General features: G+C 45.2%; 1 protein-coding gene across 2 annotated transcripts; it reads left to right on the plus strand.

Annotated features, from left to right (window-relative positions):
- The first annotated feature begins 1107 nt into the window (after nucleotides 1-1107).
- Nucleotides 1108-16439, plus strand: LOC136678297 (serine/threonine-protein kinase Chk2-like). Of its 2 annotated transcripts, none has more exons than XM_066656299.1 (15): nucleotides 1108-1204; nucleotides 4752-5021; nucleotides 5833-5957; nucleotides 6680-6812; nucleotides 9138-9228; nucleotides 10651-10747; nucleotides 11082-11135; nucleotides 11227-11291; nucleotides 12252-12351; nucleotides 12704-12790; nucleotides 13534-13697; nucleotides 14211-14326; nucleotides 15100-15185; nucleotides 15430-15558; nucleotides 16346-16439. In XM_066656299.1, the coding sequence occupies exons 1-15, from the start codon at nucleotides 1150-1152 to the stop codon at nucleotides 16421-16423; spliced, it is 1650 nt and encodes a 549-aa protein (XP_066512396.1). In that variant the 5' UTR covers nucleotides 1108-1149; the 3' UTR covers nucleotides 16424-16439. The 2 variants fall into 2 exon arrangements, with proteins under 2 accessions (XP_066512396.1, XP_066512397.1); XM_066656300.1 differs by lacking the exon at nucleotides 1108-1204 and adding an exon at nucleotides 1770-1848.
- Nucleotides 16440-16617: the final 178 nt, after the last annotated feature.

The following is a 16617-nucleotide window of genomic DNA, read 5'->3' on the forward strand; positions in this document are numbered from 1 at the left end:
ACATATATATATATATATATATATATATATATGTGTGTGTGTGTGTGTGTATACACACACCAATCAACCATAGCATTTTGAATACCTCCTTCTTTCTACATTCACTGCCAACTCTCAGCTCCACTGACCACACAGGAGCATTTTGTAGTTCTACAATTACAGACTTTTGTCCAGCTGTTGCTCTGCATACTTCATTACCCCCCTCTCCCCCTGTTCCTCAGCACTCAGGACCCCCACAGAGCAGGTGTGATGTGGTGGATCATTCTCAGCGCTGCAGTGACACTGACGTGGTGGTGGTGTTAGTGACGTGGATCAGACACAGCAGTGCTGCTGGAGTTTTTAAACCCTGTGTCCACTCTCTGTCCACTCTGTGAGACACTCCTCCCTCTTTGGTCCACCTTGTAGATGTAGAGTCAGAGACAGTAGCTCATCTGTCGCTGCACAGTGTGTGTTGCTCGTCCTCTAGTCCTTCATCAGTGACACAGGACGCTGTCGGCTGGATGTTTTTGGTCGGTGGACTGTTCTCAGTCCAGACACTGAGGGGTTTAAAAACTCCACCAGCACAACACACACTAACACACCACCACCACGTCAGTGTCACTGCAGCGCTGAGAATGATCCACCACCACATCACACCTGCTCTGTGGGGGTCCTGAGCGCTGAGGAACAGGGGGGAAGCGGGGGTAACAAAGTATGCAGAGCAACAGATGGACTATAGTCTATAACTGTGGAACTACAGAGTGACTGTGTGGTCAGTGGAGCGGAGAGAGTGGACAGTGGTTATAATATTGTGGTTTATCGGTGTGTACTCAGTGAACGATCACTGGATTAGGAACACCTACCTGTTCATTTTATCAGCTCCTCTGACCACACCGGAGCTCTTTGCAGTTACACAAGGTTACAATTGTATGAATAAATTGTAAAGTTACACAATTACAGATGTGTTTTTAATAAAATTGATATGTTCGGTAAAATGACTGAAAATCGTATCTTTGCTGTTTTGTCGTTATATAAAGCTTTAAAATGAATAAATCACAAAGCCTTTATTGAAGGACGCATTTAAACTACATATCCCAGGATGCCGCGCTCTACGGAGCCATGCTCTGATTGGCTGAGGCGCGGTGGGAGGAGCCAGGCCGCTTTTATCCCATGTGTTTGCTTCGCGGTGGAGTTCAGATACAATACCAGGAATCCTCCAAAAACGGTACGAAACTCGATTATTTACAAATAAACACGTCAGCGTCGACTTAATTCCTCGTTTAATGAAGTTTAGACGCTTGTGTTATATTCTAACCACTTTTAATCGGCTCAGGTTCTGCTTCAGCTCGGGGTTTATAACTTTATCACTGATTAAACAGCAGATGAGATGAGGTTTTGCATTTAAAACATTATATTTAGCGTATAAACATTTTCTTTGAGGAATATATTCTCGTTCTAGCGCTTTATGCGGATGTACGTGGCTGTTGTCGCGTGGTGTTTTCGTTCTGGTTTGTCCAGTATGTTCTGAATGAGTTTAGAAGCCGTTGTAGCCGCAGAATCCGGTTTAAAACAGTCCGGTTTATTAGCATTAACCTTAACCTCGCTTCTTTTGATTTTGTTTGGTCCTGAGGAAGCGGAACCCAGGTGGGCGGGGTCTTGTGTTTCAAACAAGTGCCGCCCGCTTTCTCCAGCCAATCAGATCACTGGACGTGCGTGACGTCATTCGTCTGTGTCTTGTTTTTTATCGTGTAGTTTCTAATGGCACACAGAGAGGGTTAAGGGAGTATTCTAATGCAGGGCTGTGATTAGAAATGTGTTAATTTTAATCATACAATGAACCCTTGACTTTGAAGCCTCTTTAAAGCTACAGTAGGTCATTTTTTTCTTCTTATTATGTGAAGTACTAATTACTTTTTACAATAGATTTAATGAACCGAAGGCTCTGATTGGTGGGTAGCTGCAGAAGTGTAAACACCGTCTCGTCGTTTCATCAGGACACATCACTGTGGACACACCTCTACCTGCCTGTCTTTACCTCATTAACCGGCCCGTGCACCAGGGTCGGGCGATGTAACGATAACATCGTAAACCGCGGTATATTTAAAAACGTGGACTCAAAATGAGGGCGGTGTTTATGACGTGTGTGTGGTGTGTCTTTGAAAGTCGGTTAAAATGTTTGTGCATTTAAGAGAGTCACAGGGAGGGGGCGCTGTGGGGGCTAATTGACTGCTGATGTCACGGTCTGGAAATGGTGGAGAAAAACCCAAGCCCAGTAGCCCACCGCAGCTGTACGTTTAGAGCTGAGTTTGGGCTAAAAGAGAGAGGAAGAAAGCGGTAACAGACAAAATTCTCGGAAAATCCTTGACTCTGTGCTCACAGGTTTATGGCTTTATCCTCTAAAGGTGTGTGTTTTGAGCAGTGATGGAGCAATGTGGGTGTGTTGATGGCCAATGGTCGATGCCGATCTTTAGACAGCAGTAGTGGCCGATGGTCGATGCCGATCTTTAGACAGCAGTAGTGGCCGATGTGTAAAGCCGATGTTCCCATTCCTCAGGCAGTGAATAAACTAGAGGCATTTTCATGAGTTATTTTTTACAAAAAACCCTTCAAATCTGTAAAAGAAACCTGTAAAAGAGTCCTGAAATATATATGAAGTGGTGAAAAGCTTATGAAAACCACAAGAAAATGTAGGCGTTGGTCTTATTTTTGAAAAAAAAAAATGCTATTGACTATAAACTGAAGAGTTGATGAGTCCCATTAGTTTTTTCTTTTTAAACTTGTATCTCCAGGGGTCTACTTTCATCAGGTAAATTGTGGAGTTGATACCTCCTACTGATCTGAAGTTATTGAAGCTGGAGCAGACAGTGGACAGTAGCTTCTCCAAGTGTCTCTTTAGACCCCGATCTCTCCATAAGGAAAATGATGACTTTACTGCAGTAACACAGTGGTCTAGACCTAATGTCAACATCGTAGTGTTTTTCTTTACTTTCTGTGAGAAACTCGTCTCCTGTCCCTCACCAAGTGGCCACTGACCCCTCACCAAACAGTAAAAAAGTTATGGTGTGTTTTATTCTGATGTTTACACTTGTTTCTCACTGAGTACAGTGTTCCTTTAAATGACTGATGTGTTAAAGGCGAGAGCTGTACTCTGATTGGCTGTAGAGCGAGGCACCCTCCCCCACCCCCTGCTGCATTTAAATGTCCTCAGTGGGGGAAATGTAAATAGTAAAAGACATCTAAGCTTTGAAACATGTTTATTGACTTGATTATTGTTTGTGGAGCCTGTGGCTGTTAAACAGAACCGTCTGAGTCTCTCTCGCGGGGTCCGGGTCTGGGTCTGTTAGGCGCTGAAAACATATGCGGTCTGCTGCGTGTTTGTCCCGCCTCCTTGGGTGCGCGTCACCATAACTCTGCCCCTGATTGGTCTACAGATTTGATTGACATGTCGTTGGAAAGCTGAGCGGCAGTAGGTAGAACACAGTGCTCCACGAGGATCATGTTTTAATTATTTTTTTGAAAATGTGTACTGTTTTTCGGGCGGTACTCTTGACTCAAACACGAGGATCACTCACGAACGGTTTGACTGAAGTTTGTCTCAGATTTAGTCTCGTTTTGAAGGGGACTCTCTAAGGAAAGCGCTGCTGTGTTAACTCTGTGTGAGGCGCTTGTGGACTCTTCAGGCTTCGAGACGCAGTCGTTTTATCATCGATGAGGAAGAAGCTGAAGTTTGGATTATCTTTTTCAGCTTTAATTCCTCAGTCCTCTTTAAGCTTTAGTTCGGTAGATTGACTGTCGACTGTGGAGCTGTTGGACTTGAGAAACACTGAGGGATAAAACAATGAGTGAATTTTTATAGGCGCCGCCGACCAATGAGTGAAATAAGAGGTTGAATAACGCTGGGTTTCTAGGTTACAGCCGTCCACTCAGTCGTTTATGACATCAGTCATAATAAATAATGAGAGCTGAAGAAGAGAAAGTAGTTCATACGGTTTTCTCCGATGAGAGACGGTTCAGCTACAGGTTGGAGGCTTGTGCTCAATGATGTCTGTCTGTAAGATGGTAAAATGGACACTAGGGGCGCTGTAACAGTCAGAGTGATGGAGCTGCCCACAGTGTTGTCTGTGCACTGTGTAAATATCGGTCGATGTAAACAATTATGTAACAATTATGTAAAAAATGGCAAAAAGATTTATCGGTCGATCACTAGTATTGAGGCTCAATTTGCTGAAAGGTCTGCTGTGGTGTGTTAAACCACAAGTGCTTCTTAGCACTGACAGTGATTCTAAACAGTGTTCACGTCTTATTTCGCTTATTTTTGAATGGTTCTGTTCTCCAGCACCAGTCACTGAAATTTGCTCTCTCTCAGAAACACGTGTCGGAGTGCACTGTTGGGCTGTGTTTAGATAAATTCACTCGACTTTGTGCTCACAGACACCGCAGCCCCACAGAGCACCCCTCCCCCTCCTCACGGTAACACTCTGTACCACGATAATATTTTCAAACGATATCAAGGTACGAAAAATGTAGCTCCCGCTGTTCCCTACTGTGCACTGCAGTCTGCACTGGGGCTCATTTATTTATTGTAAAATATCCACAAAAACAGTGACAACAGTCAAGTCCCTGGATCTGACACATTCTGAGAGAAGCGACTCATCTCCAGAGTGAGAGACCCCACCTGGCGCTTCTAGGATTAAAATAGGTTTAGTAAGAAATCACACCCAGGCCACGGGGTCTCCGAATCAGACTCAGATTTCTGTTTGTTGTGTTCCCAGAAATAACTGCCAGGTGCAGCACCATGTCTGACGAGCCTGGACCCAGCGGACAGTCCCAGTCTCACTCTCAGTCTCAAACACAGTCCCAGCCCGGGTCCAGCTCGTCCTCGGCTCCCTCGGCCAGTCAGTCGTCCTCGGGCTCCGGGACGCTCAGCTCAGTCGACACCATCCCCGTCGCGGATCTTTCTTCTATCCCTGAGGAACCCGAGGAGCTGGAGGTGAAATACTGGGGCCGCATGGTGCCCCTCATCAAGGGCTTCCGACTCCACAGTAAGAGCTACGCACAGAACGTCAGACTCAAGCCATGACATGATACAGAGTGTTGATCCCAGATCAATAATAATACTTAGATAATAGATATAAGAGATACATACAGTGGTTAAAATGTTCCAGACCTGTCAGTGCCCTGCTTGTTTATTCACACACTGTCCACTCTCTCAGCTCCACTGACCACACAAGAGCACTCTGTAGTTCCACAGTTACAGACAGTGGTCCACCTGTTGCTCTGCATACTTTATTAGCCCCTTTCCCCCCTGTTCCTCAGTGCTCAGGACCCCCACAGAGCAGGTGTGATGTGGTGGTGGATCATTCTCAGCGCTGCAGTGACACTGACGTGGTGGTGGTGTGTTAGTGTGTGTTGTGCTGGTGTAGATGGATCAGGCACAGCAGTGCTGCTGGAGTTTTTAAACCCTCTGGACTGAGAACAGTCCACCAAGCCAGCAGGGGGCATCGTCCTGTGTCACTGATGAAGGACTAGAGGACGAGCGACACACACTGTGCAGCGACAGATGAGCTACTGTCTCTGACTCTACATCTACAAGGTGGACCAACGAGGGAGGAGTGTCTCATAGAGTGGACAGAGAGTGGACACAGGGTTTAAAAACTCACTGCTGTGTCTGAACCACTCTACACCAGCACAACACACACTAACACCACCACCACGTCAGTGTCACTGCAGCACTGAGAATGATCCACCACCACGTCACTCAAATGTCTTATTAAAGAAGAAGAGCTTTACTCGTTGATGTTATTTAGGAGTTTATTGAGAATTTTAATAATGTTTTTAACCTTGTTTCCTCAGACTTTGTAGAGAGTCAGTACGTGTTTGGGAGAGACAGCAGGTGTGACTACCCCTTCAACGATACACTAGTGATGGTGTCGCCGAGATATAAAACATACAGTAAACGGCACTTTAAGGTGTTCAGGGTGAGTACCTTGGTTTGCTTTATTTGAGTCAGAGAGTCTTTGCTGCAGATGGTGGTGTGTTGTTGGATGAGTGTGTTTCTGAACAGCGTCACTGTCACACACAACAATGTTATGACATGGACATGTCTCATATATTAACCGTTTAGAGTAGGGGTGGGCGATGGGGTCCTAAAATAACATCATGATATTTCATGGTATTTTGGCAGTAATGATACTTTTGGTGATAATTAAAATAAACAGATTTAATACTAATTGTTAAAGGTATTTATTTATTAAAAGGTTTTACAAGTGGAAGGTTTTACATTTCACACACAGTTAATTTGCATAATGTAAAGCTGAATCTGCAACAGCTGCCTGTGTTTATAGAATCATTGATGTGGCAGCTGAGTTTTAGAGGAAATACTTTATATTGTGCTCCTAAAGTAGTGAGTTAGTCTTTTGTAGGGTTTTATGCCGAAGTGAGGAACTTCTCATAATCACTGGGTATTTTCAGTTCTCTCTCTCTGTCTCTCTCTCTCTCTCCCTGTCTGTCTCTCCCTGTCTGTCTCTCCCTGTCTGTCTCTCTCTGTCTGTCTCTCTCTGTCTCTCTCTCTCTGTTTCTCTCTCTGTTTCTCTCTCTGTTTCTCTCTCTGTCTCTCTCTCTGTCTCTGTCTCTCTCTCTGTCTCTGTCTCTGTCTCTCTCTCTCTCTCTCTCTCTCTCTCTCTCTCTCTCTGTGTAACAGGAAGGTAACCTGGTGTTTCTGGAGGACCTGAGTGGGAACGGGACGTGGGTGGATGATGTGGAAGTGGGAAGAGGAAAGAAAATCCCTCTCAACAACACCTCTGTGGTTTCTCTCGCAGACCCAAAACACAACGGTACCTCATACCGTCTCCCACTACTTCAACCCCCCCCCACCCCCTCCCCACGGTCCACAACCTCACCCCCCACCCCCCCAATGTCCATATTTCCCCCCCCCCCCCCCATGGTCCATGACTTCAACTTTATATCACAGACAGTTAGGAGCGGGGGAACACTGTGGAAAACTGGAACTTCCCTAATTTTGCTGCTAATTTTGGTGTTGCGCATTTCTGAGACTGGATTGTTATGACAGGTGTATTTTTTCAGACAGATGTTCTCCTTCAGCCGGAGGGAGAGGCAGATACCCCACGGCTCCTAAAAGAATAAGAGTCAGTGACAGAGGAGGTTAAGAAAGATGATCAACTCAGAAACACTTTTAAAACTTTAAAACAAAACCTGCTACAAGACCACAACCATCATCCCCCTCCTCAAGAACCCCCCCCCCCTCACACACCTGCCTGAATGACTACAGGCCAGTGGCACTCACTCCGATCATTATTAAGTGCTTTGAGAGAGTGGTGCTGACCCACATCCAGCGCAGTATACTGGTTACCCTGGACCCCCTGCAGTACGCCTACCGTGCCAACAGATCCACCTCGGATTACATCGCTGCTGCCCTCCACTATTCTCTCGCTCACCTGGAAAATAAAGACTCCTATATCAGGATGCTCTTTGTGGACTATAGTTCCGCCTTTAACACGGTCATCCCTCACAAACTGTCCACACTCGGCCTGCACCCCACCCTCTGCCACTGGCTTTTAGACTTCCTGACTGGCAGGCCCCAGTCCGTCAGGGTTGGCAACAGGACTTCAGCCAGTATCACCACCTACACTGGGGTTCCACAGGGATGTGTCCTCAGCCCCATCCTCTACACCCTGTTCACCCATGACTGTGTCGCCTATCACAAGGACAACATCATTCTCAAGTTCGCAGATGACACTGCAGTGATAGGACGCATCATTGATGGAGATGAAGAGGCCTACAGGAGGTAGGTGACCGGGCTGGTAGCATGGTGTGAGGACAACAACCTCACCCTCAACACAGACAATACGAAGGAGCTGATAGTGGATGTGAGGAAAAAGAAAAGACCTCATCAGCCACTGTTCATTCGGGAGCTTGAAGTAGAGAGGGTGAGCAGCTTTAAATACCTGGGCGTCCACATCAGTGAGGACTTCACATGGACATTGGACCCCATGCAGCTGGTCAAAAAGGCTCAGCAGTGGTTGTATTTCCTGAGGAGGCTGAGAAAATTTGGGATGTCATCCAGAATCCTCAGAAGTTTTTATAGCTGTGTTATCGAGAGCCTCATGACCAGCGGTGTCACCGTGTGGTACGGCAGCACGACTGTGATGGACCACAAACGCTTGCAGAGAGTGGTGAAGACTGCTGAGATCACCAGGACTCCACTACCCTCTGCAAAGCAACTACCACCAGAGAGTCCGCAGGATCCACCATCCACCCCCAGCGTGGACTGTTAACACTTCTGCCCTCAGGCCGGAGGTACAGAAGAGTCAAACGCAAGACCACTAGGTTAAAGAACTCTTTCTTCCCCACTGCCATCAGACTCCTGAACCTACCTCAGAAATAACCCTGCACTTCACTGTTTACACGCCTCTGTTATTTACTGTCACACAAACGATTGTTTCTACTTATTGCTGTTTGTGATTGTAGCACTCGTTCACTTTACCATTCACCTATGAATATAATCTCAGTGAACTTTGCACTTTATTAGTGATCTAGTTATTTGTTGTATTTTCTCTTCCATTCTTGGTGAGGAGCAAAAGAAAGAATTTCATTGAACATGGAACCTGTTCCTTACTGTGCAAATGACAACAAACTCTTTGAACTTGAACTTGTAATTCTCCTGGATGTGGGGAAAACAATAAAGTGGACTCAGCACCTTAAATTACATAAACTTTACCCTGAATCTGATCAAACTGGTCTCAAACAGAAAGAAGTCAGATGCTGTAACCAGTTATTAACCATTTGACATTTCTATTTAAAAATCAAAATGTGCAGGCATTATTACGAACAACTGTGTACACTCTTGACCTTTAGGTGAATATTCAAACACAGTTTTTACTTTACATTCAAATTTTTATGATTATTGTGATTTATCAGTATTTTAAGATCACACCGTTTGACCTGTGACCTGTGATGCCTGAGAATGGCCTAAAAACACTTAATTATGTTACAAATGAACAAATGCACGTCACGGAAAACACCTGAGCGACTTGATCCACAAACGCAGATTCAACACTTTACAAATACATTTTAAATTCTAGACTTCGACTTTATAAATATATGCGACGTAAACTTACAATGCAATGTTTTCCCACCAGTTTTTATGTTCGTGGATAAGATCGAGGACATTCAGATGAATTTTCCAGAGGACCTCAGAGCAAAGTACCACATCACACGCAAGATCGGCTCGTAAGTGTGTACCCTGTTTAACTGATTATTTTACGTAAGAGTTTTGGTTCTGAATCTTCAGTGAGAGTGATTTCAGGTCTCTCTGGGTCGAATGGCACTCCCCTCCCTCCCTCCTCCCATCACAAGCACAGTACAAGTCCAGTGTACCTCTCCCTTGTGCTCACATGCATCGAGGCATGGACCCCACACGAAAACTAATACAAACATTTTTCGTACAGTAGTTCACTGTAGAGGGAGCGAGGAGATGTGTGTGTACAGTGTAGTTTATGACTGATGTAGTTCACTGTAGAGGGAGAGAGGAGCTGTGTGTGTACAGTGTAGTTTGTGACTGATGTAGTTCACTGTAGAGGGAGCGAGGAGCTGTGTGTGTACAGTGTAGTTTATGACTGATGTAGTTCACTGTAGAGGGAGCGAGGAGATGTGTGTACAGTGTAGTTTGTGATTGATGTAGTTCACTGTAGAGGGAGAGAGGAGCTGTGTGTGTACAGTGTAGTTTGTGACTGATGTAGTTCACTGTAGAGGGAGAGAGGAGCTGTGTGTGTACAGTGTAGTTTGTGACTGATGTAGTTCACTGTAGAGGGAGAGAGGAGCTGTGTGAGTACAGTGTAGTTTATGACTGATGTAGTTCACTGTAGAGGGAGCGAGGAGATGTGTGTGTACAGTGTAGTTTGTGACTGATGTAGTTCACTGTAGAGGGAGAGAGGAGCTGTGTGTGTACAGTGTAGTTTGTGACTGATGTAGTTCACTGTAGAGGGAGAGAGGAGCTGTGTGTGTACAGTGTAGTTTATGAATGATGTAGTTCACTGTAGAGGGAGAGAGGAGCTGTGTGTGTACAGTGTAGTTTATGACTGATGTAGTTCACTGTAGAGGGAGCGAGGAGCTGTGTGTGTACAGTGTAGTTTGTGACTGATGTAGTTCACTGTAGAGGGAGAGAGGAGCTGTGTGTGTACAGTGTAGTTAATGACTGATGTAGTTCACTGTAGAGGGAGTGAGGAGCTGTGTGTGTACAGTGTAGTTTATGACTGATGTAGTTCACTGTAGAGGGAGAGAGGAGCTGTGTGTGTACAGTGTAGTTTGTGACTGATGTAGTTCACTGTAGAGGGAGAGAGGAGCTGTGTGTGTATAGTGTAGTTTGAGACTGATGTAGTTCATTGGGTACGTGTGGACGGGGCCTGAAGACGTCCTGTGGTCTTGTTTCTCCAGCAGCAGACTTCGAAATGTGGGACGGCACCTAGAGCTCTTGGTTCTGGGTTATGGTTCTCGTACAGTGTTTGCAGTGTGGCTCGGAGCATCCTGCTGGTGTTAGAGCACAGAACTGAAGGGTGGGATTTGTCTGCAGTGTTTAGGGAGATGGTGCGTGTCAAAGTAATATCTGCATGAACACCACAGGGTTGTCATGGGGTTTTATGTATGTGTTTCTAGGGGAGTGTGTGGGGAAGTGAGATTGGCCATCGAGCGAGGGACGTTCAAAAAAGCGGCATTGAAAACAATAAACAAGAACGACTTTCCTTCGATTGGGGTATGTCCATGTTTTTCTTTTCAGCGGTCCCAGCTAAATCTGTATCGTAGCTTTTTCTCTCTCTCTCTCTGTGTGTGTGCGCGCGTGTGTGTGTGAGACTGCATCATCTGAACACAGCAGCTGTCCTTCACCCTGGGTGTAAATCTCATCATGAATCGACCAATAGAAACGCTCCAAAATGACTCTGAATAAACTATTTTTACATTGACTTCTCTTGTAAACTTTTAATTGAACGGAGATGATATGTTTATTACTATCAACCTATTAAGGCTTTAATGGCTGGTTTGTTTAGAAGCGTTTAATGCTGTACACTGTTGGTGTTTTCTTTCTGCAGACGGCCACAAGAAACGCAGAGAGAGAGATTGAGATTCTGAAGAAAATCGATCACGTAATTATTTTTCTTTACAATAAAAATGACTGAAAAAATGAAAGTCTGAGCCTTAAAGGAATAATTCATTGATGCATTATATTTTTTACAGCCGTGTTTGATCAGAACAGAGGACTTTTACCAGACTCCGGACTCGTACTACATCGTCCTGGAATAGTGAGTACTGCTAACAACCCAGCGGCTGAAGACATTACAGCAACAACACAGTGCTCTTACCCTCTCATACACCCTTACACCCCCCCCCCTCTGTCTCTCCTCCCGGCTCTCTCTGTCTCTCTCTCCTCTCTCTCTCTCTCTCTCACTCTCTGCCCTTCTCCCTCTTTCCCTCCTTATCTCCTCCCTTCTCTCACGTCCACTTTTTTCTCTTCATCTCACATGTTCTCATCCATATCTCCCCCCACTCACTGTCCCCCTCTCCATCTCTCTCTCTCTCTTATTCTCCCCTGCTCTCTGTCTCCCCCCTCACACTCTCTCTCTCTCTCTGCCCCCCCCTCTCTCTCTCCTCTCTCTCTCCTCTTTCTCACTCTCTGCCCTTCTCCCTCTTTCCCTCCTTATCTCCTCCCTTCTCTCACGTCCACTTTTCTCTTCATCTCACATGTTCTCATCCATATCTCCCCCCACTCACTGTCCCCCTCTCCATCTCTCTCTCACTCTCTCTCTCCCCCCTCTATCTCTTTCTCTCTCTCTTATTCTCCCCTGCTCACTCTCTGTCCCCCTCTCACTCTGTCCCCCTCTCTCTCTTATTCTCCCCTGCTCTCTTTGTCCCCCCCCTCTCTCTCTTACTCTCCCCTGCTCTCTTTGTCCCCCCCTCTCTCTCTTACTCTCCCCTGCTCTCTGTCTCCCCCCTCACACACTCTCTCTGCCCCCCCCCGTCTCTCTCTCTCTCACTCTCTGCCCTTCTCCCTCTTTCCCTCCTTATCTCCTCACTTCTCTCACGTCCACTTTTTTCTCTTCATCTCACATGTTCTCATCCATATCTCCCCCCACTCACTGTCCCCCTCTCCATCTCTCTCTCTCTCTCCCCCTTCTCTCTCTCTCTCTTACTCTCCCCTGCTCTCTCTCTGTCTCCCCCCTCACACACTCTCTCTCTCTGCCCCCCCCCTCTCTCTCTCTCAGTATTGAAGGAGGGGAGTTGTACAGTCGGATTAAAGCTGTGAAGCAGTTGAAGGAGGACATTGCGAAGCTGTATTTCTATCAGATGCTGAAGGCTGTGGAAGTGAGTTAGAGATTTGTTTATTATTTAGTTTTCAGTTGAATTAAAGGTGGAGGTGAGCTTCTATTCTCTAAAGATGAATGATGCATGTATTTATTACTGAAGTCTACACATTAACGATGTTTTTTAAAATGGGTCATTTTTCACCAAAAACTTTAGTGTATTTAAAAGTGATTATTCATTTTTCCTAGAGACTCACGGTGCTCAGTCATCCACACACACACACACACGCTGGCAGTTACATGAGCACGAGTAACAGTAGAGAAGCTGTAATTGATTTGGTTTATTCACTGATTCCCTCTGATTTACTGTGTGTTCAGTGTGTGATTAAAAGTGTGTCTGTTATTTCCTTCAGTACCTGCACGAAAACGGGATCATCCACCGGGATCTAAAACCGGAGAACGTTCTCCTGACTTCACACGAGGACGAGTGCCTCATTAAGGTGAGGGTTCCTTTCGATTTGCTCTCAGTAAGAAACAGTGTAATAAATGTTAAAGACCCCTGTGTGCAACAGATTTAGGCACCTATATTTAATATTATTATTATTATCATTATTATTAAATTATGCTTCTATATAATTATGTATAATTACAATTAATACAAAAGCATACTGTGAAAGTGAAAAGGAGTTTCTGGATCAGTTTTATGTCGTTGATGTCGGGATGAAGCTGTTTAAATGTGGATCATGAAAATCTCAAACTCGTCTTTTCCTCCTTCTGTTTGGAGACGTGTTTGTGAGAGACCTGGGAAATTTGCACTTGGAGTGAAACAAAACCATCGGTTTATGTTTAATATTCGTTAAAGTCTTAAAGGAATGTGCTGTGTATGAAAGAGATGGACCTTACCTTTTGGTCGGAGGCTGAAGCACTGCCCTTTAGCGTGTGAATCAGTTTAGGAGCGTGATCGGTTCAGGATGATGTCAAATCAGGTCACACCGTATAAACAGTGGGGACAGTTTCATCACTAAATCAGATTCGGGCCACACACACTTCTCAGGACAGGGTTCGGTTTTGGGAAAATGACCTGAATTTTCTACATGCTTTTATTCCAAAAAGTAAAAGAAGTTTCCCTTGTGTTTACTAAGGTTAGACTTGGGGCTAGTGCTAATAAGCTACATTTATCATCGTCTGTGGAATGTCCTCACATCTTTAGTGTGTGTGTGTGTTGTCTCTGTAAATGCTCCAGATCACAGATTTTAACCAGTCGAAGATTCTGGAGGAGTCGTCCCTAATGAAGACCCTGTGTGGAACCCCCACTTATTTGGCTCCTGAGGTTTTTACAGCTGCGTCCACTGAAGGATACACTCGGGCTGTGGACTGCTGGAGTCTGGGAGTCCTGCTCTTCGTCTGGTGAGTCTTTTGTTTCGAGTTTGTAAAGGACCAGTGCGGTTCTGAAACATAAATCGGTGGCATCACATTTGATCTGTTGTCACACCATTTCCAAGCATCACAGCTGAGTGTGCAGAGCGAGACTTCATCGGCCCGAGGGGTCTTAAAGGCTGTCAGAGTGAGGTTTAATCACCCCGGGGTGGTTTGAGGGGCTAACAGTGAGGTTTAATCACCCCGGGGTGGTTCCAGGGGCTGACAGAGTGAGGTTTAATACCCCGGGGTGGTTCAAGGGGCTAACAGAGAGGTTTAATCACCCCAGGGTGGGTCGAGGGGCTGACAGAGTGAGGTTTGATCACCCCGGGTGGGTCGAGGGGCTAACAGAGTGAGGTTTAATACCCCGGGGGGGCTAGTGGAACAGGCAGAGTGAGGTTTATTTTATTTAATAGTTGTGCCGTAATAGTTAAAGGAGCAGATCATTTTCAGATACCACTCTCTCTCTCTCTCTCTCTCTCTCTCTCTCTCTCTCTCTGACAGTCTGGGAGGGTATCCCCCATTTAACACCCAGAGCAGCACCCTTTCGGTCAGAGAGCAGATCCTGGGCGGACAGTACGTGTTCATAAAGTCTCAGTGGAAAGGTGTCTCCAGTGACGGTACTGTTCACACTCCACACACTGAACATAATCATACAGAACCGAATCACACTGGAATAATCAGCTGAATTAGTTCATGACGCACTGAATGGTTTAATAAAGAAACAATGTGAATCCTGAGATCAGAACAACACTGGTTTATTGGAGATGCTTTTTTAGTTTAAAATAAATTATTAAAAAGGAACATCAGTGTAAAATCCCTTACTTGGTGCATGTTTACATTACAGTTTGAATCTGGAGTCCACCAACCCACACACTGTGAAACAAGACCCCAGTCAGTTTACTGTGTGCTGCCTGTGTCAGAAACACAGGATAAAACGAGTCGCTCTGATTCTGAGTAAAACGGAGAAGAAAGAGAACAGAGTGAAAACGGCTAAAAACCAGAGCTTCTGCTCCTCGCTCCTCACTGCTGTGCGCTCGGGGTCGGGGTGAACAGAGAGTGGCTCATTAACATTTAAAGGAACAGGTCATGAAAGCGGGCGTTCTGAACAGGGCTGTTTACACAGGGGGAGAACACTGTTGTGGGGCTCGTGCTGTGCCGCCTGTTGTGAGTCAACCATTAGGTTTTAAAGTATTAATACATTTACAAACTCTAACATTCGAGATCCCCGTCTGTAACTCGTCTAAACCCCACTGTTACGTACTTCTTTTGGACACAGTGTTTTCTCCAAGAACAGAACAAACCCATCACTGGCTCCTGCAGCGCTTCTCCTCACTCACCGTTTTCACGCTGCTTCATTTGTAAGTGATTATTTGTGTGTGTTTGTCTTCAGCTAAAGACCTGGTGAAGAAGCTGCTGGTGGTGGATCCAGTGAAGCGTCTGAGTGTTGGAGCAGCTCTGGATCACCTCTGGCTGAAAGTGAGAGCAATAATATGTTCATTATACAGTGCCTTGTCTTACAGCTGCTTTGCTAAGGTTAATTTCATAAGAAAACTACAGTGACGTATCACAGAGCCTCCGTCTCCATCACTCTGGGCTCTGCGCTACAGAAACCGCACTGTGTTTCATTTCAAATTGACTTTACTTGGATAAAAAGCAGATTTAATGAGGTTGTATCTCAGTAAAATAGGAGCTTTATGGAACAACTGCTGTTTTGCTGCAGGACGAAGAAATGAGGGCCACTGCCCACAGAATGATGTGCGCAGAAAACGTACCTGAAACTACAGAGGCCCCCGGACCCTCGGAGAGCGCAGCGGCTTCGGCCTCGGAAACCGAACCTCCGCGGACGAGAGTGAGACCGCTGGCCCGATTCATTTACAGAATATTTATTGATAATGAATATACGCATCATCACTGTCCAATTAAAAACACGTGTGTGTGTGTCCTTCACACTGTGTGTAAATCTCATGATGAACAATGGAAATGCTCCAAAATATCACATGCTACTGATCAAGTACAGCCTCCGAAACGTAGCAGATGTTAGTGCAGTAGAGAGAGAGAGAGAGAGATGCTTTAAAGGTGTACAGTGATGGACACTATTCTCAGATCATAGGAGGATCTGATGGTCGCTGCAGGACTGTGAACTGTGACCTTGTTCAGTGACGCTGAGTCTCATCTGTAATATTTATTACACTGCAGTTCGTCCAGAGAGAGGTGTTTTTGGGACATGTTCAGTTCAGATTGTGTCTGTTCTGCATTTTATTGGACTGGTTCGCTCTCTGGTTTTGAACTCTGGATAGGTGTGTGGTAGGAACTGGCCTGTGTGTGTGTGAGTTAGAGAGCAAGTTGTTGAATAAAAATTTCTGAAACGTGACTGTGGCCAAAAGCAGCTAAAAAACATAAAGCCAAGGCTGGTGCGAAAACAGTGCTGCTTTTCTCTGCACGATTCTGCCGTGTAGTAAATTATAACCTGGACGTGCAGTGGAAGCTACACACAACAGCGCCACTCTGTGGCTTTAGGCTTATTTTTTCATTTTTTGGTTGCTGTTTGTTCAGGGTTTTAATGACATTTATTAAAGATAAATCATTTTCAGAAAAATAAATGGCATGTGTGTGCACTCTCTCTCTCTTTCTCTCAGGCTTCGAAAAGAAAAGCAGAAGAACCAGCAAAAGGGGCAGATCCTAAAAGACGGCCAGGTCCAGACGCTGCAAAATAAGTCCCTTTTGTTCACGAGTAAATATGAACTTTGTAAAATATAAAAAATAAAGTTTTTTTAAATATAATTTTATTTTTTCAAAAACATTTGATTAATACGTTCACAAATGAAAACCATCGCTGATGAACTGTCTCCACTTTTGTAAATAATTATTTAAACCCTGTTTAAGGCACATTGGGCTCTGAACTCTCGGC

Source organism: Hoplias malabaricus, chromosome Y (genome assembly GCF_029633855.1).
Source record: "Hoplias malabaricus isolate fHopMal1 chromosome Y, fHopMal1.hap1, whole genome shotgun sequence".
Taxonomy (NCBI): Eukaryota; Metazoa; Chordata; class Actinopteri; order Characiformes; family Erythrinidae; genus Hoplias; species Hoplias malabaricus.

Coding starts and splice junctions, on each gene's coding strand:
- LOC136678297 (XM_066656299.1), top strand. CDS start 1,150: ATGTGTTTGCTTCGCGGTGGAGTTCAGATACAATACCAGGAATCCTCC. Junction 11,292..12,251: donor TACTACATCGTCCTGGAATA/GTGAGTACTGCT, acceptor TCTCTCTCTCAG/TATTGAAGGAGGGGAGTTGT. Junction 12,352..12,703: donor AGATGCTGAAGGCTGTGGAA/GTGAGTTAGAGA, acceptor TATTTCCTTCAG/TACCTGCACGAAAACGGGAT.